Source organism: Triturus cristatus, chromosome 11 (genome assembly GCF_964204655.1).
Source record: "Triturus cristatus chromosome 11, aTriCri1.1, whole genome shotgun sequence".
NCBI classification, from domain to species: Eukaryota; Metazoa; Chordata; class Amphibia; order Caudata; family Salamandridae; genus Triturus; species Triturus cristatus.
This window is the reverse complement of record NC_140594.1, coordinates 415,052,283-415,079,787: the sequence shown is the minus strand read 5'-3', so window position 1 is coordinate 415,079,787 and position 27,505 is coordinate 415,052,283. Positions and strand designations below refer to the sequence as shown.

At 41.8% G+C, this 27,505-nt stretch overlaps 1 protein-coding gene across 7 annotated transcripts in view; it reads left to right on the top strand.

The window, feature by feature from the left end:
* DBNL (drebrin like) overlaps positions 1 to 8,316 on the top strand; it is a 124,918-nt gene extending 116,602 nt beyond the window's left edge. For all 7 annotated transcript variants that reach the window (XM_085636136.1, XM_085636140.1, XM_085636139.1 and 4 more), the window contains one exon: positions 3,029 to 8,316. In XM_085636136.1, coding sequence (XP_085492262.1) covers positions 3,029 to 3,168 — 140 coding nt within the window. In that variant the 3' untranslated portion in view covers positions 3,169 to 8,316. The remainder of the gene's footprint in view (positions 1 to 3,028) is intronic.
* The last annotated feature ends 19,189 nt before the right edge of the window (positions 8,317 to 27,505 follow it).

The window sequence follows — 27,505 nt, the reverse complement described above, 5'->3', positions numbered from 1 at the left end:
TGTAATATCTGACATCATCAGCAGAGGATTGCGGTCGCGTGAGTTATAGTTGCCTGCACTAACTATAACGGGGGAATTTCATTGGTTTTTTACGAGTGAAATGTACAGCTAACTATAACATGTGTGAAACCTATGGTTTTTTCAGTGAATATATATATATATATATATATATATATATATATATATATATATATATATATATATACACACACACACACACACACATACACACATATGGAAGAGAAACATGAAAAGAATTGGGCAAATCTGAAATACAATTGCGGTTGGGAGATTCAAAGCAATGTTGCATCTAGATTCATAGCAGGTTGTTGTTGGAATTATCTAGTGTATGCTACTCAAAGATGACAATTACACTAATAATATTGTCATATTGTTTTACATATGTGTTGAGGTTTTAGCATATATAACTAATGGCAATACAGATTATATCTGTTTTACTAGTAGGGGTTATGACTTTGATTACGTATTTTGTATCTTGTCATTGTCCCCTAAGTCCATATGTTTTCTATGCTTTTAGCCCCACTATGGGGCCAAATCGACTGCACTTTACTTTACGTTGCTCCAATTGCACATGCTGCAGGGATAAAAATAACAGCCGCAGTAGAGAGGCTAGTAGATATAAATATCATACCCATTATAGATTCAATTAGCCTTACCCTACGAAGATTAGACAATTTATCATACCCATTATAGATTCAATTAGCCTTACCCTACGAAGATTAGACAATTTACATCTATCTTTGTTTGGAAGAAGGAATGTGTTAAAGATGCTGATATTGCCGAAATTTCTTTATTTATTCAGGACCATTCCGTTAGAATTTGCTCAATCAAGTATTGCTCGTGCAGAGAGATGTTATAGCAGGTTATTATGGGGCTATCGCCAGTCCCGAAGGGCAGCGAAAAGGATGCAGCTACCACTGCATAGGGGTGGGTGGTCTGTTCCCAATTTGCTGCTTTACAGCTGGACAGCCTTACTTCAACATTTTGCTGTTCCACTCTTTGGGGACAGAGCAATACTCCCACCATGCCGTGCACCCTCCATCTATGAGATAGGTTTAGGAGAGGCTGCTAAGGGGATATTATTGTCAGTTCTCGAACCTAGCTATTATAAAAAAACAAAATTTAAGGTTATCTTGTCAATGTATTCAGTTTGGAGGAAGGTACGGAGTAGATGGTCTATCCCTAGGATCAACTTTTACACCCCCTTGTTGGCAGCTAGACTGCTACCTTCCATTTTTCAAGACCAAATTACAATTCGGTGGAGGTTGCATGGTATTGCTGTCCTGGGGGATTTAGCACATGAGGAGAGTATGGCTTCCTTTCTGTTTTTAAAAAATAAGTTTACTTTGGATATGCATGAATTTTTTTTAATATTTACAGGTTTGAAGTCATTTAGTCAAACTTTTGCACAATACCCCTACTTTGTTTGTTAAGAACTCACTCATGGATTTGATTCAGAAGAACTCACGAATTGGGCCGCTCTATCAAAATCTAGTGTCAGGTCTCCCTGATGATCTACTGCTTTATAATGCTAAATGGGAAAATAAGTTAGGCAAGGCGGGTATGGATATTACACATGCTTTAGAGCTATCTAGTATGGTCTTAATTTCAGGGAGCCTGCGCTCACAAAGCTATATGGCCCTATACGATCTTTATTATACTCCAGCTAAAATATATAAATGGGGAGGTAGGGGGCTCTTAGCTGTTCGAGATGTGGTTTAGTAGCAGCTAATGATGTTCACGTGTTTTTTACTTGCCCTAAACTAGATCAGTTCCTTCAAGATGTCCAAACATTTATTAATTCAAATCTTAAAATTACGGTGGTTCTATCTCCGGAATTAGTAATATTGGGATGTGAGACTGATGCTAAGTTAGAGCAAGTTACTAGCCTTAATCTTTATTGCTATGTCTATAATACGACTATCTACTACATTGGAATGGATTAGTCCTACCCCTCCCACTTTCGTGAATTGGAGAGCAAAGATTTTGGCTCTCCACAATTTGGAATCATCTGTGTTCATGAGGGGGGGGGGGTAGAAGGAGACGTGAAAGGGGGGTACAAATATGGGCTCCATTTACACAATGATTGAATAGCTGATGGGTAAAGGCAGTTTTTTCTAATGGTATATTGTATTTGTTTTTATTTACTGGGACATAGGGGCTCGGGGTGTCCCGCCTCGGTGTCTCCCTCCTGTTTCATATGTTTGATGCTATATATGAAATGTAAATTTATATCGATTTCCATGATAAATTTATGTGGTATGTGCTACTGTATTATTTTCAAGCTGAATAAAAAAATATATAAAAAAAAAACAATTGCACATGCTACTTTTGCACTATTGCTTTATTTGCACAATCTGGAGTATCAGTTTTTATGCATTGCTCAATATCAACAATCTTATAAATTTGTTTCTATGAATATCATACATCTTCTATTTTATTATGAGCCAATTGATCAACCGCTATGTATCTTATGGTATTTTATGCTACTGTTTACATCATGCCATGTCACGAACCAGGATGTTTTCCATTTCTATGGGCCCCATAGTCACGTGATGTTCACTTTGTTCACTTTAAATTCAATGGCTTTTTTCTCAGCGTCATGTGATCAAGGCCTTTCTGAGGCCAAAACGCCTCATGGCGGTGCTTGGTATTCTAACGGAATAATAAAGACTTTTGCACAGCAGATTGGGTCCGTTTTCGTCTTTCCTGTCAAACAGGATCACAAGGCGGAGTTCTTTTGAGATATATATATATATATATATATATATATATATATATATATATATATATATATATATTCACATTCTTCTAATGGGCCCTTGCTTCTGAAATGCTTTTGGAGGGAGTAGTATGTTGAGCAGCGTAGATCTTTTACGGATGCTTCTCTTTCAGAGCCCTCTGCTGCTCAAGAATTTTCTTATTTACCATTAGGCCAGTAATTTGATTATGCATTGCATTAACTTATGTTGCCCAACAATCATTTTGTGTTTTCATCTTTTTTTAGCGGATGACACAGAGATCTCCTTCGACCCAGATAACATCATCACTGATATTGAGATGATTGACGATGGCTGGTGGCGTGGTTATGGTCCAGATGGCCACTTTGGCATGTTCCCTGCGAACTACGTGGAACTTATTGAGTGATCGTTGCAACAAACAGAGGAGAGGTCAATTGCAGAAGAAGATGGATGCCAAAAACCCACTTAAAACTGCTGGTTTATAACATCTGATGTTTTAAGAAGTTACTTTTCAGCGTAAAGCTTTCAGAACTGCCATGTATCATGGACATGCGCAGGGGCCCATCTCAACCTTTCATCTGGCTGTGGCCGTGTGGTGATGACTTTTGAGGTAGTGGTTGTGTGCTTCCATTCTCACCTTCGAGGTAGAAAACATGGTGCTGAAGTTAATGGAATATACAAAATTTGGTTTTTATTGCGCTGATTTTGAAAAACTCACCTCCTATTGTGTCTTTTGGCTTAGGTTTTATTTTTTTTCATAAACCAATGCGGTTATATTTATGGGATCCATCATTACTTGTCCAATGTCATGCACTTTGATTGTTATGTTGACAACACAGTTTGCCTTGTATCATCAACGACACTCAGAATGTCTGTAATTTGGTGGCTTTGGTGTGGGATTGGGTGCACATGTTTGGGTACAGGGAGGGAACTTGCAGATGAGAAATGTTTTCATTTTATTTTGTCAAATTTTAAGCAGTATTGTTGATGCCATGAGTAGACTCCATTTCGTGGAGAGGCTTAATAAAATGACTGATCTTTAGTACGCAATTAAGGCCCGCCAGGCTCAGTGAGACAAACACGGGAAAATTGACAACGTATGTTAAAGTGGTTCCGAGTAACTCTGCGAAAAGTAAGGGTTAACTCATCTCTTTTTGTAAATACTACCCATACCACTTTCATTTTATTGACAATGGTGTAGATGAGATCACATGGTATTCACATGCTGCCTGTATCCATATTTCTCCAACACACTTGGCTGTAAAATGAACTGATTCTTATGTTTCTATTGTAGTCATTCACATTAAGAAGGCAGTTGGTAAAAGGGGGGTGGGGGGAAGGTATGCCTCACTGCCAACCCACATCATCCCTGGCATGTTTTTGCACACCACTGATGTTTGAAACTTAAAGAAAACATGTTTAGAGGTAACTTTTTTGAGATAGCTCTTTTCACCTAGAATGTAACCAACACCATGCACAACGTCCTGATCTGATAGTATAGTAAGCGTGGCCACTAGCACCGCAGTCACTATACCCCCTTGACCCAGCGATATCTGTTGGACACCGCATCTTGCATTAATCAAACTTATCTTTCTTTTCAAGCCAACATCAAAACTTTTGTGCGTCTCTTCATACGCTGCTAACTTTTTAAGGACTTATTGTATAGCTGTGGATGATACCTTTAGCGCATAAGTGATGGAACTATTATGACATTTGGAAGGAACCCCCATTTGTTATGTTTGTTGATTTCAGAATTTAGAAAAGCTACCAAAATGTAACAGAACAGTTTTCTCCTTAAGTTTAAGACTGTGATCCTTTTGTTTTCTCTGTTAAACCAGAGACATATACATAAATAGCCCTGTTCAAAATCATGTAAAGAATGTATTTAAATTTAAAAACTTCAAGTGGGAGAGGCACAATTTCATTTTAATGAGTTAGAGCAATTTGGGCATTTTGGGGGATTGAGTGAAGAAAGGGAAGCAAACAATGGGACCAAGGTTTGATTATACAGGTATAAATTGAATTGTAAATACTAAAGGCATTAAAGGGCTACATTCTTTACATATAAAATATTTCTCTTTACAATATTGAACCAACAAAAGTAAATTGCATTGTGTAGGGAAATCACCTGCGGACTGGTTTTGAAGCGTAGATCTTAAAAGCTAGGGAAGGGCGTACTAGCAATTTTTTATCTTCTTAGTAATAGTTATTTTGTCTTATTTGACCAAAGTTTTCCGAAGTAATTACTGTGGTTTAATCCAAGTGGTATTAATAAACTTCCTACATTCCTATATGAATCCTTCTTCCAGTTGTTTGTGTTAATACCTACAGCTGAATGTACCCATATCAAGTACATACCAGAACTTAAGATGAAGGCTGGATTTATTATTTTAATAATTGGGTCAGTATTGGGCACATTTTAGGCTGTATGATCCCAGTCTTTTGCAGCCCACCCACCTTTTCAAATAAATTCCTGACAAATGTGTACTTCCCCTAATTGGAGACCTAATTCTTTACAATATTTAATTTATTGATCTTTCCTCCTTATTAGCTTGGATCTTTGTTGCACCTTTACTACCAATGATGTCTGTCCTTTTGGGGCTGGTAGAGTGCTTACAGCACTTGGAGGAACATAGATTCGTTTCTGGATGGATAAATGATGGCTAGCTCTAGACGCCCTGCTTTCAAACTTGGCGTGACTATTTCACATACAACTCCTTTCATGTTCCACATGTTTTCTTTAGAAAAAATTTAATCCATTAACTTAATTATGAAACCTAATGTTCTTTAGTAAATTTTTGGAGTCGTTTTGGTGGTGTTTGGTCATTTGTTTTGCTGTGGCGTAAATGTTTCTATAATGAAAATTCTGCCCATAGAACAAAATTGCGGGTGACTGTAAAATCAAGCATAAAAAGCTGATTCTCTACTGAATGCTGTATTTCTTTTTAGTTACTTTCCAAATTTATAACCTTCAAGTCCTATGTCAGTGGCCTATTAAAGTATGAAAGTAGCTACACTTTATTCCTAGTTTACTGTTTTTGATCTTTCGTATTAAAATGCACTTGTACAGGTAGTACACTTGTGAGGTTTTTTTATGTAAGGCAACGTGTAGAGAAAGCGTGGTCTTACATTGATAAATCACACAAGGAATGGGGTCGCTTTATATTAAAAAGAAATGTTTGTTTCTTTTGATAGTTTAGTCTATGCATGAGAAGAACCACTATTGTTAAAAGATGGTGAACATTGATGCTCCAGCACAGGTGTTTAGTGATCACGTACAAGCTGCACTGATGTCTGAAACTATTTTATGGCTCTTTTGATGCAAGTGTATCAGTTCCGCCTCTCCATGTTCTCTCTATAGTTTACACCTGTGGTGTCCTAGTACCCTAACAGATAATTCGGTTTTTGCAGTGGTTTACTGCTGCTATGGATTTTAAATCTCTCAACGAGCCAAAATTTCCATGTCCCCTAAAAAGTCTTCTGGTGCAGGAAATAGAGGAAGACCTATAAAGCAAGGAGCGTACTGATAGTTACTTTGCATATTTCCTATAAAATTCTATATTGCTCTGCAGATGTCTTGCTGTAGAATTCTTGCACTCTATATTATATTTAGTCTTTAGAGCTCCCAGCCTCGTAAACAGTTTCTTTAGTCTAGATTTACAACTGTGAATACTTTCCCAAATTCTGTAGAACTTTCAGGAGACTCTTCAGAAACTGCAGAAAGTCACACGGAGGGCTGCAGACATGGAGTGAGATGAACAACAAAATGTTTCCACCAATGTCGTATATGGACTATTGCCACTTTCCCTGCTTTTGCAGGACTTATTTTAACAGGTCGCCTTTCACCTTATTGTAATGAACTTTTATGCCACTGCAGAACATGTTATTTTAGAGCTCATGTAGTATGCACTCAAAGTGGAAACAATGTCCAGTGAAAATAACTTTCTTAAATGAGTCATTTTTTAGGGTACTTTTCATAATAAATAGAAGATGTTTCAAAATTGTAATATTCCAACTGGAAAAAAACCGAGACCGCGTCAGATATGAGATGCCCTTTTAACGATGTGGCTCGTCAATGATTAGGGATGAGGAAGAGGAAGTGAGGGCCTCTTTAAACACAGGGCTGTTAAGTTGGCAGCCTGTATTTCACAGATACCTAGGCTGAATTCTGAACCTTAAGATATTATGGGACAGGTTATGCTGTCTTTGAAGCCTGCCTACATCATTATTCTCTTAGTAAAGTGTTTTGGAATCTGTTCCTCTTTCCTGGAAGAGATCCTACCTGATTCAAGTTTTTATGTATTTGAAAACCAAAAACAGCCAGTTGTTACCTGCTTACTACACTTCCAGTATTTTTTGCAGAAATATTTAAAATTGTTATTTTTTTCACTTGAGGTTTGTCAGGTGGTAACAGTGGTACTTGATGTATTGGTAAAAACTGCATTTTTAAATAGAAGAAAGGGGGTTAGTTGCTTGTCTCTGTTTTGTAGCACCATAATGGAAGTTCTGATGCCTAAATGGTGGTGGTGTTTGAGGCCACTGCTGCTCCATGTCCTAGTCTTAAAGAAGAGCCTGATGCATAGGGAATGGAGCAGCTTTACCTAGAATACTGTCTGGTCTAGAAAATGTGATCAGTACTAAACTATTTTTTCCCAGAATAGGTTCTCCACCTTTCTTTTAGTAAACATTCAAGTATATCATAAAATAATTGTTCATAATTTTAAAAGTTGGTAGTTAAAGAATTCAGACTGTGAAAGACAATATGACCCTAATTTTGCTCCTTCAAAGATCAATGTCCATGGAAATTCCCACTTCGAAGTCTGATTCCTTGACCAGAATTCCCTTCCATTTGCAATGTGTTTCAATGGTGGTTGCATCACCACCGACTTGTGCTACAGCTGGGCAGTTTTCATTGAGTTCAGAATCATGATTTGGGATCTAGACTTTGCATGTGAAATGAAAAGGTGAAAGAGTCTGGAGGTTTTCAAAGTTAAGGAATCGGAACATAAATGTTACTATCATTTCCCCACCCCTTCAGAAAGATATTTGCACCTTTCACTACCATGTTACGGCTTCCGTTTTGCTGCTCCTGTATTCCATTGAATCCAAAGTTTTCATGTTTACCTCTTATTCCGGGGAGAGATGCTCTTTTTCAATTCTGAATAAAACAGAATGAGAACCTAGGGCTCTTGGGTAATACTGTAATTATGAGAAACTGTGAATTGCTTGTGATACAAAAATGGCAGTCAAGGAGGTGCCCAAAGAAACTGGATTTCCCGGAATGCATTGTGAAGAAATTGTCATAAAAATAGGGACTGACCAACCACTGTCTTGTATTTTTGAGTAAGAGGGAATGCTTATAAAGGGAGTGGTGGGATTTGAGAGATGTAGTGGAGGTAGAGAGTCAAGTGGCGATGAATGCCATACCTCCTGTCGGAAGCAAGATAATTTTGGCAAAATCATGTGCAACCTGGGCCTTTGGCTGTGTATTTTTGATTTTTTTTAAAAATTGTATTAGGTATGTAATAAAGTTAATCTTTGTGATAAAAAAAAACGTGATTTTCGTTCTTTTGGTGTGTTCTACTGTGGATTCCTTTATTTATGTATATGTATTTCTATAGCGTGAACCTACCTATAAGACAGTGAAGCACACTACGTAGATAAGCATAAAGTCAACGAGCGGAAGAGTTTTAGACGATTACTTCATTGTGATAGTGTTCTGTAAAGAGATGTGTAGTCAACTGTTTCCTAAATTGGAGCAACTTTGGGATGGTCCTGGTTGACACAAGAGTTTTTTCCATATCCTAGCTGTTTGTTGTATTGTTTTTTCTTTTTTACACTTCTTAGTCTGCAATCTGATGGTGTGCTACGAACCACCAGTGATAGTGCGCTTGTCTGCAAGAAAAGCAGGGGTGCTGATCGTGATGCTTTGTTTTATTTCTTTTTTAAAGTGTTTTTGGTTAGACAGTTTCTTGCAAAATTGAAAAAACTCCTCGTATAAAATGGCCAGCTGAACAAGAATGAGATAAGAATGTTTATCATTTATCTTTGGCGTATTATTGACTGCCAGGTGATGCACAATTCAGTTAGAGCGATGTGGATAGTTGAAAAGTACATTGGACAGTTGTAGTGGTGACCTGCTCCTTTCATAATTTCAAACTCTGAGTCTTAAATACTATAGTTGCCCACCTCCATGAGCCTGCTGCCCACAGCACAAACTCAATACAAATATGGAGGTGCAACATCAAATTTCTTCAATTGAATATAATCTTCTGTTCTGGCCTCGCCAATATTTAGCAATTAATGGTCATATTTTAAGGGATGTCCAAATGATCGAAAGAATTGATTATCTTGTTTCACGATACAAAAGAATCTTTACTTACTCAACGTGTAAATTCTTCTTGATGCACAGAACAGCCTCCGTGTTTCGTTCCTACATTGACGGAACATCATCCGAGTAATTGTAGATTAATGAATGGTCTAAATGTTCTCCTTCATCAGTGCTATTACACAAATATTAACCAGCCTATGTTGTATTAGCAGTTGTAACGAGTACATGTCCAATCATATTTCTCATAATCACACAAGATCCAAACAAAGTCGGTAGGGTTGTTTATACTTCAATTCAAACACTAGTGACTCACATGGTTTCTTCTCCAGAACAAGATTGCACCCATTTCCTCTCACCTATCTGAATTCGTGGGTCATATTTAAGTATAAAACTTTGGATCTCTACTTTTTTTTTTTTCTCAGCCCTTTTTTTCCCATAATGGCATATCTTGCTTTGCTTTTGCAGCGGGCAGCGTCCCTAATTGCTGACTAGACAGTGAAGAGACCGGTTTGAAGAAGGGCGTTGCAGTAATAGAGTGCATGTACAATCTTGGGAAAACAGGTTAGACCTAAACTACTACGTAGGCTCGCACATATATATCTCTGAAGAGACTATTAACTATTCTTTTTTGCGCATACCTTTTGATATAGGTACAAGTAATCAGCCATTTCTTACTAGTTTTAGAATTGCAAGTAAACACTTGAGGCTTGTTTTCAGAGCTTTTTATTGGAAGCATGGTTTAAAGGTTCCCCCCATTAATGGTGTGAGCAATGGATTGCTTTTTGGATCTTATTTTAAGCAATTTAAAAGGCAGGAAAGCAATTAGTGGGTGTATAAAGTAAGATGATCCAGAAGTCCTCTCTCCAGAGCAGTTAGGATAGAGCATGGACAGACCAACATTATTAGTTTGAAAAGCTAACCAAGTGTCTTTGATTATGGAGATACTGACTCCTTTTGTTGCTGGTACTGGTTAGGTCTCGCCTGCATTGCAGCACATGCGTTGCTCGCCTTGGCGAGATCTATTGTCGTTGGTTTTGTGTCGGGCTTCTTTGGAAGTGGGGTTGGTGTCCGCCCTGTCTCCCTTAGGCCCCGCCCACTCTGACTGGAGATTTAGCTCGCGCACAGCGTCTCCTACAGACACGCGTGTTTATATTTGCATCGTGCTTTCACTGAAAGTGTGATGCAAATCTAAACAAGCAGCTTTCGTTGGCGTAATGGCGACAGCTATTCCATCCTTCTGCCCTGCGCCAGGTCTCCAGATGCCTTAGGGCGCGGCAGCGGCCTCCTTCCCCTTGACTGCTTCATTCTGGGTAAAACTATGCTCACTTCCTAGGAACGTCGAGAATGGCCGGGAAGAGAAAGGGCAGGCTGGAGGCCGCGAGACGTAATATAGCGCCTTCATTACTATTCATGGGACGGTTAACAGCGGCGCTTCATTCTTCAATATGTGACTTCTTTGATTTGTTAGCGGAATCCAGGGGCCCTTGCAGCCTTTTAATTTAGGTTTGTGTACTACCTTAAACCTTGGCGGCAAGGCGGTCCAGATAATTGAGCTCACCGAGTAATTGAAATACAATATAATAAAAAGGATGCGATGGAAATATAGCCCGCAGATGATGCAGCCTTCATTACTATTCATGGGACGGTTAACTAAATAAGTTACAAAATAAAGGAAGGCGAGGCAGGGAAGACCACGCAGACGCGCGACTCCTGTTAAAGGACGTCAAAGGGTTATGTTAAATATGGCCAATAAATTGTGAGGGGTGGTGAGGTGTCAGGTGCCCTTTGCGACATAGCGCTTCCTTCATCTGTTTCTCTAAAGACCGTGCCAGCTGTGACCGGTCTGTGGGCGATGGGTGTGTCTCATTTCCTCCCATATGCATCTGCGTGTTTGGTTATTTTCTTAGATCGTGTCCAATTATAAATTAAATCATCTTTCAGCATTTTTTGCAATGATGTTTAACTATCCATTTCTCCTAAAATTGTACCTTGCATGTGCTTTTTAAATTAAACTCTTAAGTTCTGCTTGTGTGCACATTGGTTACATTTTATAGTTTCATTTATATAGCGCTTTGTACCCCTGATGAGGTGACGCCCTTACGTTCTCAGTAAAGTATAGCAAGGATGCAAGCAGTGATTGCCGATATCTACATATATATAACACACATACACAGATTGTTTCTTTTACTTCTCTCCATTAAGTGAGGCTTTGCGCGAAATGGAGCAAGGGGTCGAGGGTGTGCTCTGATTCGTTTTTGGACACCGATCTGTAACTTTTTCACTGTTTTGACAATACTGTAGTTATTTTAAAATAGTGTTCCAACACATCATTGTGACAAACACTTCAGTGCTTGTCTATGTTGTAGCTTTGCTACACTCGGGAGTTTGGAAGCTACCAGTTAGTCGCCGCAATTAATTGAGAGTTTTGGTTAAAAAAACTTTTGCTGAAGCCCACTATTCTCTGACACCTCGTCGGACTCGTATGTGCTGTCTGTGGGCAGAGCCAATTCAGCTCTTCCTCACTGACGTCGATACAATGAGCCCTAAAGAGGTCGCTTAATAAAACATCCTCATGTTAAAGCTGCAAGGGAAGGTTAACTTGGAAGGCAGCAAATTAACCTAATAGGCGGTGACGCCTACAGCAGGTGCCTAATCGTTCGCCAGGGCTTACAAATGAAGTCAGACTTTAACTTTTTTTCTCTCTTTCGACTCTGGCTACACTTGTCTTTTTCTTCTTTATGATCCAAACTGGCTTTTCGCCTTATTCTCCACTGTGGGGGGGTTGTTTTTTTCTCTTTAGGCTGTTGCTATATTGCTCCACTTTGCTACGTCACTATTGAACACAGCCAAGAGAAAGGGGCATGCGGCCGAATCCACAAACTAGAGCCATAGAATATTTTAAACCCGGCGTGGCTGGCAGCCGGGGCTCAAGTTGATTTTCATCATTCAGGCTCTGCCTGATTGCTCGAAGAAGGGGGGGGATGGGGGCGGGGTGGGAAAGACACTGTAAGAGAAGTTTTGCACAAATAAACTCATCACGAGTTCTTTAAACTCCTTCTGCACATACATATGTATATTTAAGATGCACTTCCCATGGCATAAGATACCAGGAACCAGTAGCATTATTATTATTATCCTTTGGCTTCTTTTTTTTTTCTTTTTTTCTCCTTAAAAATGGCTAAGCTAAACTCTCTAAGAATTGTCTCTGTTAACGTCTGTGGGCTAAATGACCGTTCAAAAAGACCGAGAGTGGTGCTTGGGCTTCGCTCCTTGGGGGGGGGACATTAATTGCCTTCAAGAAACTCATATCGAGGGCTCTCAGAGATATCTATTAGATTCCTTGGGTTTTCAAGTCTTGGGGGCCACTACACAGGGTTCAAAAAACAAGGGGGTAGGCATTTTGGCTGAAAAAAAACTTTCTATCTTTTCACCCAGGGTCAAGTCTGACCCCTTAGGCAGATGGGTGATCACCGAGTGCCACGTTTCTAACAACCCCCCTTTTACCCTCTGCTCAATTTATGGGAGCAATCTAGACGACCCAGGAGTTATAAATTTGGTCTGCGGGGAACTAGCACACTGGCCCACTTCCATTGTCCTCTGTGGCGATTTGAATTTGCATCTACCCTCCAATTGGGCTAGTACCAGTCATTGGAAATACAAGGGTAGGAAACCACAGGTATACCAGGCCTTGTCAGACCTTGCACAGGTACATGGTCTAAGAGACTGCTGGGCAAGCTTAAACCCCTTCTTGCCAGGTTATACTTTATACTCTGCTCCGCACCGCACTCTTGTTAGACTAGATTATTTCTTTCTTTCATCCTCGATTATTAATAATTGCACTATTGAAACGGCTCCACGTTTCATGTCTGACCATAATCCCCTTATCATCAATATTACAGGCCTAGGGAAAGTCAAATCAGTCTCCACCTGGACCTTTGAAAAAGCTCTACTCCAGGATCAGATGTATAAAATACATATGCAAGGATGGCTAGAGGAATTTCTGGAATTCAATGCTGGCTCTGCCCCTCTTATGACAGTTTGGGAAGCACTAAAAGCGGGAATCAGGGGCGAAACCCTAGGCTTATCAATACGCAAAAATAAAAAAGAGAAAGCGGTGATAAACAATCTACATGGAAAGCTCAGGGTGGCTGAAACTAAGCTAACTCATTACATCCAGACCGGACAAAACATCGAGACAGTACAGAAGGAGGTAGTGTTGGCCAGAGCCGAAATTGGGGTAATCTTTGCAGAAAAGATCGCTGCAAAATGGGCAAGTACCCGGGAGAAATGCTATGAGTGCAGTGACAACATTGGACACCATTTGGCCGTCAGGACAAGGCAACAGGTCTCCTACAACGAGATTCGCACAATTAAACTTCCATCAGGGGTTGAGACTAATAACACAGGTCATATCCGAAACGGATTTCAGGATTTTTATTCCAAGCTTTATACCGAAGAGATATGTGGCCCTAGCGACTTAATTGCTCTGGAGACCACTAATTACCTTAACGAGGTGAATCTTAGATCTCTTTCCTTGGAAGACACAAACAGATTAGACATAACTCCTACATGGGATGAGATATTGGAGTCCCTTAACAGTTTGCCTGACGGGAAAGCCACCGGGCCAGATGGTATCCCAGTAGAATTTTATAAGTCCTTTGCCTTACAGATTAAGACAATCTTTACAGAAGTAATAACTTCTATTTTTAATGGGACTTTACCACCAGCATCCTGGTCCATGGCCCGAATAGCTATTTTCCCAAAGAAGGACAAATGTCCAACAGAGATGAGCTCATATCGACCTATAACGCTCATTAACTGCGACTCAAAAATCTTTTCCAAAATATTAGCTAACAGAATCTCTTCTGTGGCTGAATCATTGGTTTCAGAGTGGCAGCACGGGTTTATCCCGAAAAAAGGAACAACAGAACATGTCAGAAGGGCCATTACTCTTTTTGACGCCGCACAGGCTGCCGGAGACCCGATGTCACTTACACTCTTGGACGCTGAGAAAGCCTTTGATCGGGTCTCCTGGCGATTTCTGTGGGCGGTCATAAAGAGAATGGGATTTGGACCTAAGATCACGCAGGCAGTACAAGCCCTTTATGTAAAACCAACAGCTTGTGTTTCTGTCAATGGACAATTAACCAGTCAGTTTAAGATCTCCCGGGGTACCAGGCAGGGTTGTCCTTGTTCTCCCTTGTTATTTGCCCTCTATCTTGATCCCTTTATCAAGCAAATAGAGAGTAACAATGAGATCCTTCCAGTCTATTTTCATGGCAGCTGTACCAAGATCATGGCTTATGCCGATGATCTGGCCATCACTTCACCTGACCCTTCAAACACCATAGTGGCTCTTGAAAACGAGGCGCTAAAATTTGGGAGGCTTTCTGGTTATGCTTTGAATCAAAATAAAACCCAAATAATAACAAATAACCAAGTTTTATGGACTGACTTCTGAGTTGTCGCCAAAGCCAAATACTTGGGAGTTTCTATATCATCAAATTTGGATGAAATTGTCACAGACAATTTAGCCCCTCTGGCACTACACACAAAAAAGGCTCTGAAACAAATTAACAACTTACATTTAACCCTTGTAGGTAGATGTAATGTCATAAAAATTACATACTTTCCAAAACTATTGTATTTCTTCCGCACAATACCCCTGGAGTTCAGTAAATTCAATCTGTTAAAAATTCAACAAATCTTTACACAGTTCATCTGGTCTTATTCCCAACCCAGGACGGCACTAAGGCAGCTCTGTCTACCAAAGGAGCGAGGGGGCTGGTCCTTTCCCAATATTACTCTATTACTGGGCTTCTGTGCTACAATATAGCACAGAATTGCTGAAAGAGGCTCCATCTCCCCAGACCATAGGGCTCCCCTCGCCTTTTCAGCTACTGCTGGGTGAACAGACCTGGGGCTGCCTACTTCGGGAGACCACTTACGGATACTACAAAAGGGTGAGATTTAAGACTCTACTAAACTCTTTTAAAACCTTTCGCAGCATCCGCAAAATTCTCGGGCTGGGTAGAATTAATTTTTACACTCCCACGCTGAATAATGGCAGTTTACCTGCTATATTCGGCAGGGCCTACTTTTCAGACTGGCACAAGGCCGGAATACTGAAATTAGGAGACCTTGTTACTTGTGAAGGGGTGGTTCCTTTTTCAGAGTTATTGGTTAAGTTTAAACTTAAAAGTGAAGATGCTTTTAAACACTTTTGTATATCTCACTTTTTGTCCAGGAAGGCAGGGGGGCCCTCTGGCTTCAGGGAAATCGACATGCTTAACATCTTACGTAAGCCAGTTGTGCCGCGAATTGGCTTATTATATAATATAATAAATAGACAGACCCCTGATGACCTACAGAATATAGCTGACAAATGGTCCAGCAAAACTGATACTCCTAACACTACTTTCTTTAACTCACTTTCCCTCTCACAGAATATTCTAATCTCAGCCAAACTACAGGCGCAACATTTTAAAACTATTTTTTTTCTATATCTTACCCCTAGTAAGATTGCTAAGTGGGGGTCTGGTCAAGGCACCCTCTGCCCGAGATGTGCGGAACAAGGGGCCAACTCTATCCATATTTTCGCCACATGCCCAAAACTTTTGATCTCTTTAAACAGAATACAGGAATTCTTAAAGGAAGTCACCACTCAGCCCATAATATTGAATCCTACCATCATTTTGCTAGGAACGCAGACCGAGTCCTCCCAGATGAAAAGAGATGGTTTAATTTTCATTGCCATGACTGTTTGGAGGCTCTGTGTGGCCTCCTTCTGGCTAGATCCGGAGCCTCCATCGTTCTCACACTGGCTAGCTCGTTTTATTGCCACATATTATTTAGAAATTGCTATATATGCAAAGAAGGGAAGAAGGGGACGGAAGAAGGGATTAGAGATTTGGGAAAAAATGAGCCTATGGCTTGCTCAGTCAGGATAATGTATGCGCTTTTTTACCTTGTTTTTTTTTGTGTGTTTTCGTCTCTTTTTCTTTCTCTGTTTATTGTGTTTTTTTCTTTTCTCTTAATTACACGCAAGTGTTTTCCTTTTTTTTGTGGGGTGGGGGGAGGGGCTTCATTTTTTTTTTTGTAATGCTTATTGTAATTTTCTTTTTTTTCTGTACTGGCAAATAAAAAATAAATAAAAAAGAGGTCGCTTAATAAAACACCCTCATGTTAAAGCTGCAAGGGAAGGTTAACTTGGAAGGCAGCAAATTAACCTAATAGGCGGTGACGCCTACAGCAGATGCCTAATTAGAAAAAAAAACACATGTGGTGGAAAAGCGCGTTGAGAGATTTCGTTAGGGATCCCTGGAAAATGGAAACTTTTTGGGAGATGTCCCCTAGACATTTTGTAATCTGTGTGATGGCTCTCGTGCGCGATCCTAAAACGTTGGAAACTTACACTAGGAGGACTTATTTCAGATTGTGTAAATTCCAAACATCTGTGGTGCACAGAGGAATAACCTATTTTCAAACTGAAATTGCCAAAAATATTGCAAACTGGATTACCTTTGCCATCAACTATTATTAATAATTTCAAATGTCAGTTGGCCAGCAGCATCTCGGACTTGCATTAAGCCAGCGATGCGCAAATGTAGACATTAGTTATAAAGGCACCAGACGCCCTGGAGGAATAAAATTAATCGGGCACGGCCTGCTGCTGAGTGTGAATAGTGGCCCCTCAATATCCGATATCTCACAGGTATTCATTGGAATAGAACTAACTGGGGGCGCCTTGAAGGAGCGGGGATGGTGTACTTCCATCTCCAGACTGGCAGCCATGGTGGGCCATTGTGCGGGGAAGATCGCCAAGTAGCGTCAGAACAGGAGAAGTCCACAGGCTTGCAACCAAGTAAAGTTTGTAGAGATGCTGGTTAAAGAATCCTTACAGGAGCGTCGTTTCGAAATGGAAGGGCGATCTGCTTTGTAAATAAAACATCTTGTTGGCGCACGAGGATAGGCGCGCTAATGTATGTGACTTGTATTCTCAACTCTACTATTTTCTGATGTGGGTTTTCTAAGGTAAATAGAAAAACTTTTCCTTCCATGAACTACAACTGTGAGCAGCCTGAAAAGCTTTTCTTTCACTCCAAGGGCTGCTTCTGTAAAAGCAGCGAACTGTAAACAGATGGAAGCATCAGCTCAACTCCTATATTCTTGTGTCCCGGACACCATGTGTAATCGTATCTCTTCCTCTGGCGCCGATATCTGGGACTCAAACTGCAGCTTTTATACACATTCACAGTTGCTTTTACAGTAGCCGCAAAGGCATACAAGGATGAAAGGGCTGACTTGAATGCTATGACTGGGACTGGATCATTGTCGAACACAGCATAAAGCCACCAGGACAGGGTCATAAAAACGCTGTTACAATTGTGAGTTAGTCAGGTACCTCATGCCTTTGCATAACAAGCATTTGCAATGCAATAGGTCTCGCATTTGCAACAGTTTGAGCTATTGACATTGTATATGACAATGCATTTTATTTCTGTTCAGAAAACCTACATAGTGCATGTTTACGCACAACTTGCAAGTTTTCAAAACACAAACGTTAGGCATTGTTATTTACAATGCCAATAGATCAAACTCTCTCTAATGCGAGACCTATTGCATTGCAAATGCTTGTTCACTTGGTTATTGATTGCTCTCGGTTCTAGTACATGTAAAAAATGAGGGTCTGAAAATTTTCAAAAATAGTTTTGGTGCAGCTAAGGCACTGTTGATAAAAGGAGATGTGCTACAAATTCTGTTTTAAATAAGCTTACCTCAAAAAGGCAAACTTGTATTATTCGCTATAGGGCGGATTTTGACGGACAGGCAAAGAATTTGGACTTTATCTTGTTTACTGATGAGTTGCTAACATTGCATGCTGAGACATCTCATAATAGAAAACAATGACTTTAGATGGTTTATTTGGAACGTGAAACTAGGAAGTTTAACATTAAAGTGGGTGGTATGTGTGTGGAAAGCAGAAAAAACCCTGTGAACAATGGTTTTCTTGAATCTTTTAGCCATGTTTTGTTTTTGCGTACTAAGAAATGTGAATAGAGAGGCTAAACCCCATTTGTAGTTTATTCAATGTAGTAATAAAATGTTTTTCAAGAATTGGCTTTAATATTCAAAAAGTGTTTTTTATTTTGTAATAAATGATCTGTGTGGTCTATGCCTTATGATTTCAGCCCATTCATGTTGTCTAATAAAGTTGTGTATGCTTGGAACTTGAAAGCTTTGACTGAGTGTTGATGCATCTCTCGTCAGCAGAGGCTAAAAATGTAGGTACTGCTTATGTAAGTTGGTTTATTTCTATGGTTTTGGAGGAGGAGCTTGGTGGAAGCTTGTGGTGCTTCGGATTAATGCAGCTGATCAGCAACACTATTCAATATGTTCTGTATTGGCTCCCTGCGGGACAAAGTAATGTATGTCAAGTGGCAAGATCCTCTTCCACCAAACTGCACAACATACCTACCTTTTGTACAATGGGGTTCTCAATCTTTCTTTTCTCCACGTTGGACAACCCCAAAATCACCTCTTCCTATGGGCTATTACTTGCGTCTTGGGAAAGTCTTTATGAGCACTGCTCTGGTCACCCCATCCAACTAGAAGCCTTATTTCACAATTGTTGTACTCCAGTTGTTTCCATTTTCTTTTATCAATCCTGTGTTACTGATCTTAGCCTTCAACAGCCCACAGTATTTGGCATTCTACTGCTGTACTATTACGCCAGCTTCCCTGGCGACCTATACACACTCTCTGCCTAACCTCCTCCATGTCTTCCAGGTACCCAGATCGAATAGCATGAAGGCGCCACAAGTGCTTCCCACCCAATGAAGCACTTTGTTGAACTACAAACCTGCACCTCATCACTTCCCACTGCTCTACCTGCCACAGAGGCAGCCAGCCACTTGCCTTTGACCTGTCATAAGTGTAGCCATTCACACGTTTTGCGTTCCAGTTGGGGTAGGTCAGGTTTCTCCAACAAGTACCTTGTGAGCTACCGGTAGCCCTCCACCTGCCTGTAAGTAGCTCTACTGTGTGCAGCACAGCCTATTACATTAGAAGCTTTTGCGTGGTTTAATTAATATATGTATACCATAATTAAAAAGTGTGTATTAGAGATGACAATGTGTGTATTTTCAGAACTCATATGCTGATGTCTGGAGAAAAATGCTTGACTTTGTAAATTTGTATTTTTAATGCTGTTTTTTGAGTTCTAAATCACGTGGCATTCAGAAGACTTATTACTCATAGTTTTACCTTGGTACCAGGGGCATTACAGCAATGGCTGCTGTCTATTACTACAGCACTACCAACCATACGGAGTATCGTTCCTGGAAAAAAGTTAATGCCGATGTCCTTAATAATTTGCTGAAAAAATCTCTCCCCATTATTTCGGAGGATTTGGAAGCCGCAGCCACTGACTACTCCATGTGGTTGGACTCAGCATGCACGGAATTGGTCCCTAGGATAACTCGCCGTAATCTCAGAGTTCATCCATCTGCCCCATGGTATTCTGAAGACCTGAGAGAACTGAAACGTGAATGTAAACGTTTGGAAAGACTGTGGCGCATTAACTACGACTCACAGGACAAAAAAACGCCATAAGATTTGTTTAGCTCAGTATAAACAATATCTTTTTAAAACCAAACAAAACTTTTTTGCCGCCAAAATTGAAAAAGCAGGAAACTCTTCCAAGGAACTGTTTAAAACTGTTAAATCATTAGCTGAACCTACCACCCCCCCAGTTCGAATCCAGCCAAGAATTGTGCGTCAAAATAGCAAACTTTTTCTTTGAAAAAGTGGATAATATTTTTTCAACCTTTACCCAGGCAACCATTTTTGGGGCGCCACACTCACATGACTCCTCTGATAACTTTGGGACGCTAAAGACTTTTTCACCTACCTCCCCGGTAGAGGTTCTTAAGCTTCTAGACTCAACTAGATCAGGCTCCCCGATGGACCCCTGCCCACTTTCAGTACTCAGGCTAGCCCCCGAACCAGTCACAGAAACCCTCACATCCATTTTCAACTCCATATTTGTTAAGGGTTATTTTCCGAGGACCTGGAAAATAGCCTCTATTATACCGCTACTAAAAAAAACCCAGCTTGATCCTCTAGACACTAATAATTTCAGGCCCATATCAAGGTTGCCTCTCCCTGCCAAACTTATTGAGAAAATCATGAACACACAACTAAGCAAATTCCTGGATGAGGCCCAGGGATTAGACCCTACACAGTATGGATTCAGATCAGGACATAGCACCGAATCGGCGCTGGTCAAATCAACAGAAGAAATTAGAGCATCATTAGACCAGGGTGGTAAGGCGGTCATGATCATGTTAGATCTGTCAGCAGCCTTTGATACGGTCCATCATGGTTTACTGATGGACCGGCTTCAAGAAATTGGACTTAAAGACAAAGCATGGAGCCTTATCAAGTCCTTCCTGGCCGACAGAACACAGGCGGTTTCGCTGGGAGGCTTTACTGCTAAAGCATTTTCCCTGCCATGCGGGGTGCCACAGGGATCTTCCATCAGTCCTACTCTCTTTAACGTATATGTTAAACACCTGGCACCACTGGTAGAATCATATGGATTCAACCTCACATCATACGCAGATGATACCCAGATAGTGGTATCCGTACTTCCTGCGACCCCTACCAGTGTTGCGAAGAACTTTAAAGAGTGTATGTCAGCAGTGGGAAGTTGGTTGACCCTAAACTGCCTCAAACTTAACTCCAATAAAACGGAGGTAGTCCTATTTGGAAATGATCCTAGTTTCTGGACACCTACCTGGTGGCCTGACTCAATGGGCTCACTACCCACGCCCAGTAGGAAAGTCAAGAACCTGGGCATTATCATAGATGACAAACTGTCGTTCAAGGATCAGGTTAACTCAGTTATCTCCTCTACATCTTTCATTCTTAGATCATGTAGAAAGATACTCCCACTGCTCCCTAAAGAATCACATCGGACGGTCATCTCTGCCCTTGCCCTATCCAGACTCGACTATTGCAATAGTCTCTACATCACGACGCAGGAAGGATTACAAAAAAAGCTGCAGCTACTGCAAAATGCGGTGGCAAGACTCATTTCAGGCATTCCCAAGTATGCGTCGATCTCGGCCGAAATAAAAAAAACTACACTGGCTCCCAATAAACAAACGAATCCAATTTAAGGCGTTATGTATGACCCACAGAGCGCTTTATAAGAATGGACCTCTCCACCTAACCAGGCTCTTCCAATGGTATTCTCCTGGAAGAACTTTGCGGTCTTCTCAGGCTAATTTGGTGGTAGTCCCCAAAGTAAACAAAGCCAACTGGGGTGGACGCAGTTTTCAGGTAAAAGCCGCTACTGCCTGGAATGCACTACCGCTATATCTGAGACACATACCCAATCACCTAGAATTCAGGAAGGCCCTCAAGACCAGCCTTTTTACCTCCTAATACCTGTTGCCCAACCTTATTCAGGATTGTTTTCTGTTCTACAGCGCCAGGACACCCTCGGGTATTAGTCGCGCTATATAAAATGGAAATAACATAACATATTACCCATCCAAAGACATCCCAAATTGACAAAGCCTTTTTACATTACCGGTGGCAAACTTGCCTGAGGCAGTAAGGTGATCACTGCCAGTAATCTTGCATAGTGTGAGCACTAATGTAATCATGTCTGATATGCTCCCTATTACAGCAGTAGTGGTAAGAGTAGATCAGGATGATATTAATCGTACATAAATAACTCTTGTTACAGAGAAGGTTGGAGGACCCTGGGGGTAGATGCTGCCTCATAAGGAGTATATCTTTAGATAGTCAGAGAAAGAAGCACAGTGCAGTATACACAGAAAAATGTCACTTTTCTGTCATCTCGTTCTTGGCCTCATGGCTGTCCTCTAGGTAGCTCAAGTCTCTTGGCAAATAAATTTGTAATGTCTAAATCACATTTAATCTTAAAAAACTTCCTTTGCATGCAGTCCCCCAGCCTCATTTGCGATGGGGTGACCTTGCTGTTTTCTTCAGGGCTTATGATTGTTAATGTAGGTCCCAGAAGGAAAAATTACCTGTGATAGGACTTCTCTAACGACACTACCTCCTCCCCAAAAGACATAAAGAAATAGAAGCAGAGTTTTAGTATACATTCTCCTACTTTTAGTCAGCCATCAATGTTAAATAGAGGTCAGCTGAGAAATGCTATTTCTTTTCATTTACTTCCTTTTTTTATTTCCAAATCTGTTTATTGAATATAAGTTTAAAAGAGAAAAACGAAAAGAGAAATAAAGCAATACATTGAGGCAAGCGGTGAGTAACTCCAGGGCCAGGAAATGCCAAAGGCGAAGAAACCATGTCGCGATAGGTGGGGGCACAGGTTTTTTCCAGTATAGGGCTAAGGACTGTTGTGCTGCCCCTAGCATTTGTGCATTTAGGCGGCAATCTGAGCGTGTCATGGCTGCTAATTGTGAGGGTCTTATGCCTAACAGGGTCACTAGTGGAGAGCTGGGTATAGGGAATGCCCCTGTATCTTTAATATGGCTAAGGATCTCCTTCCAGAAGAGCGTCCGGTTAGGACAGGACCACCAGATGTGGATGAAGTCGCCCACTCCTCCTTGACATCTCCAACATGTTCGGGGGGAAGCCAATACCATCTTCTGGATACGAGCGGGAGTAAAGTACCACTGTGTTATGAGTTTATAGGCCGACTCGCGTTGGGGAATGCTTTGATAGATTTTAGGTATATCTAGCCAGAGCCGGTCCCAGCTCTCTTGGGCGGGAATCTCCCCATCAATATCTATATTCCACTGTTTTTGGTTTGGAGTTTCTGTGAGTGTTGTATCACTTTATATGTGCACGAGATCAAACCCTCAAAAGCCCGAACCATGGTCTCAAAGGGAGTAAGTGACCTAGTCGCTCCCTGTGTGTATGCGGGGGAGAGCAGCCAGTGCCAAAGTTGATAGTACTGCATCCTTGCATTGTCTCTGATGTGAAATGATTTTTTGCACTGTTCAAAAGTGATGAATGTGTCCCCATAAAATAAGTCCTGGATAATGCGACAATCACCCTCTGTCGAGGGCATGAAGGCGTGATGCTGCAGTGCAGGCAGAAAAATAGGACTATGTGCTATAGGGGTATTGGGGGATCGGAATGAGGTCAGGCCCGAGATACCGCAAGTTTGTGCCATATGTCCAGGTCCGTTTTAGTGGGGGTGGCTATGTATGCGCTACGGGGGCAGGCCGCTCAGGGAAGCCAAGCTAAGTCCCATAGGGGCCTACATGTGACCGCCCAGGCCATGTGGAACCAGTGTTTTTCACTTTCACGGACCACCCATTCCAAGATATTGTGAAGATGGCAGGACCAATAATATTTAAGAAGGTTAGGGCACCCTAATCCCTCTCACCCCCCGATCGCGAGGCAGCATCAAGACTTTATTGGAAAAGCGCGGACGGCCCTTAGCCCATATGAAAGTGGTTAAATCTCGTTGAAGAGATTGAATATCTGCTTGTGGAATTGGGGTAGGAAGAAACAAATAAGTAGAACACCTTTGGGAGGAGAGACATCTTAACTGTTTTAATTCGCTGTAGCCAGGAGAGAGGGAGGTTTCTCCATCTGCGGATATCCTCCCGTATGGTGAGTCTGTAATTTGGTCAGCTGGATTGGGTCCAGGAAGATAGAGAGGGAGTCAGATCCAGTCCTAAGTATCGTATCGAACTCTCAGACCATCTCAAAGGGATCAGATTGGGTGATTTTTGAATTTCGGATGACATGAAGTTAAGATTCAGGGCATGGGATGTGGCTAAGTTGATTTTAAAACCTGAGGCTTATTCGAAAGAGTGCAAGAGTGAAGCTAGTGCTGGAAGAGATGAGGATGAGGTGGTGAGAGAAAGAAGGTCATCCGCAAATAATGAGATCTTATGCTCATACCCCCCCAAAAGGAATACCCAAAATGGTGGATGATATCAGGCGATGCAGCGCAGAGCATCGAAGATACACCGTACATCTTTGGCCAAGATTCCGGCCAAGAAGACACCGATGCATCAGCAGCAGAGGAGGAGGAAGCATTCTCTGAACAAGACTCTGAATTGGAGCTCGAGATAGACATTGACGCCGAAGAACTGCCGCAGGGACAAGGTGACGTGAGTACAGAACACCCCTTGCCCCACAAACTCAAAAAAAACACAAGGCTTCGGCACCACCTCTGCCTCCTGGCCAAGGTCGGCACCGAGATGACTTTTCTGACGCCCCGCCTCCGGGCTCAGCTCGGAAACAGCCAGTCAAGCCTTTCGGCTCAGTACCGAGTCGTCAAAAGTCCTCCTTGGAGCCGAAGCCCTCCGGTTCCAAACATAAATCCGGCTCGTAGCTGAAATCCTCAATGTCCATAACCAAGCAACCTTCGGAGCTGAAGTCTTCTGCGCCGAAAGGCCAGCTTCTTCCGGCATCGAAGACACTGGCACCGAAAACTTCAGCGCAGAGACAGACCCCTTTGGATCTGAAAGTGGACATTGCATTAACACCAGATCCTAAGCAAAATAAACTATATATCAATCCTGAGACTGGCCATGTTCATACAAAGCCACCTCAAAAACGCAGAATTAAGGATGAGGACACTTTTTACAAGACCTCTTTAAAGAAAAAAATCTGTCGCAAAAGTCCTTTTCATCTACCTCCACCACCTCCTTCTCCACCTGAGAATCCCTTGAAAATTACACCTCAAGATTCCCCTCAATCCCACCATGAGGATGACTATGTTGATGATGCTGGGCTACATCTCCCAACAGTTCCTTGGACAGATAACACAATTGAAACCCAGGTGATAATGATCCAGACCTTTACCCAGAAAAACCATCTCCTCCAGACGACAATGTATTCCATCAAGAACTCATTGCCAGGGCTGCATAATATCATAGGGTGGCATTGCACAAAGAATCACAAGAAGACGATTTTGTGTTTGAAACTTTAATATCCACACACAGGTCATCACCAACACTTCCCATGCTTTGTTCGCCATAAGTTGGCAGGGTATGCTCAGACGTGAGTTCCTTGCTCACTTTGCCAGTGGATTCAAGCAAGCCTGGCTGAAGACGGCTGAAATGCCAGAAAGCGGTCCTAGGAAGCTTGTTTCCGGTCCAGGGAAGGCATGGCTTGGCAGTTCGGGCTGGACTGTTCCCAAGAGGCACAGGGTCAGACTGATTTGCATATGGCCATGTCTGAACTGGGGTGGCAGAGTGGGCTAAAGAACGGTGATGGATCAAACCCAGATCTGTTGACTGGGTGTGAGTGTTTGATTGGTTCTGATGCTCCGTCCATCACCACCCCCTTTTGTACCGTTAAAGGCATGATGCGACACGCTGATGAGATTTTTAAAGACCCAGTCAGGGCACGCATCTCAACTCCTAGGGTAGACAAAACGTATAAAGCCGACCCTATATTTACCAGGCCAGTTGCCATTAGATTCCCTAGTAGTGGCTAATTCTTGTAAGCGGGCACATTCTCAGACATCAGGAGATGCTCCTCTGCCAGATAAAGAGTCCAAGCTAATTGACGCTTCTGGCAAGTGCATAGCGGTTCAAGCTGCGAATCAATAGCGCATTGCGAATATGCAGGGTCTTTTAGCCAGATACGACAGGGCACACTGGGATGAGATAGATCAATTGCGTCAATAATATTAGAAAAAGTAGTGCAGGAACAGCTTACTGCCTACCTGGAAGCCCAAAATCTACTTCACGACTCTCAATCTGGTTTCAGATCCGGCTACAGTACGGAGACTGCATTACTAGAGGTCTCGGAAACCATTAGGGAAAGCGTGGACAGAGGCGAGGTGGCCATGTTGGTACTCCTCGACCTGTCCACGGCTTTCGACACTGTCTCACACGCCATACTGCTAGACAGACTCTATGATGTGGGGATTCGTGATACACCATTAGCTTGGATCAAATCCTTTCTATCTAACAGAACCCAACAGGTATGGTGCAACCCCTTCATGTTGAAAGACAAAAAAAACCTCAGCTGCGGAGTCCCTCAGGGGTCGGCGCTTAGCCCTCTTTTTTTTTAACGTCTGTCTCCCCTTTGGCAAACGTGGTAGAGACCTCTTGAGTCAGAGTGGTCTGCTATGCGGATGATACTCAGCTTATCTTTTCCTTCAGAGACCCCTCTGACAAAAGACTCTCCAATTTCAAAACCTGTCTCTCTAACATTGTATCCTGGATGACCTCCAATACTCTGAAGCTTAATACGGACAAAACCGAGGTGCTTTTCTTTAACCAAAAATCTCCTCTTCCCCCCCATCTCTATGGTGGTTTTCGGAACTAAACCCTCCCCCTTCCCCGGTCAAGACGGCCCGCAATCTGGGCTTCCAATTGGATAATGAGCTATCTGGTAAGACCCAAATCCTTAGTCACCTCAGCCTGCTTTGGCAAACTACGCATGATAAAAAAGATGTCCCCTTATCTACTGCGGGATTCCTTGAAAACTATCGTACATGCTCTCATTACATCCCACCTGGACTATTGTAATAGCCTCTATGTGGGGACACCAGTTTATCTCCTCCACCGACATCAATTGGTTCAAAACGCAGCGGCCAGGTTGATCTGTAATATCCCTTACCACCATTCAATCTCTCCTCATCTTAAGAAACTTCACTGGCTCCCGATCTCTTCTTGGATTTATTTTAAGGCCCTGGTCTTTACCTTCGGGGCCTTGAATGGTAGGGGGCCAGGATATCTTAGACAGAGGCTGAAGCAAGTTCACTCCTTCCGGACGCTCAGATCTAATAACCTTCGACTACTGCTTCCCCCCAGATACCATAGAGCAAGGAGAGGTGGAAGAGCCTTTGCAGTAATCACGGCAAGGCTTTGGAATGCCCTCCCTCTCCACATCCGTATGATTGACTCCGAATCCCTTTTTAGACGGAACCTGAAGACCTGGCTATTTGCTAGCTGCTAGCCTTTCTGCTCCTCTCCGGTGTTGTCCGCAGCGCCGGGACACCCCCGTTGGGGGTAGCCGTGCGCTTAATCAAATGTCATATAATAATATCTCCCAGATGAGCATAAGGCTAAGGCACAGGACTTACAAAATGAAGATAAACTAATTTCTAATTCCTCTATACGATGTGCTCTAGATGCTGCAGATTCCGCAGCTAGAGAGGTTAATACCAGCATCCTGCTCAGAAGACACTCTTCGTTAAGGATGTCAGGGTTTAAACCAGAGGTCCAACAATCAATCCTTAACCCACTTTTTGAAAAACATCCTTTTGGTCCTAACGTAGATCAAGCGTTAGAGAAAATGAAAAATGACACTGAGGTAGCCAAATCTATGGGAGTGCTCCAGTCTCCATCCAACAGAGACTTCTTTTGTCGCTCCTTTTACAGAGGAGGGCCCAAAACACCATCCCCAGATCAAAATACCTCAACCTATA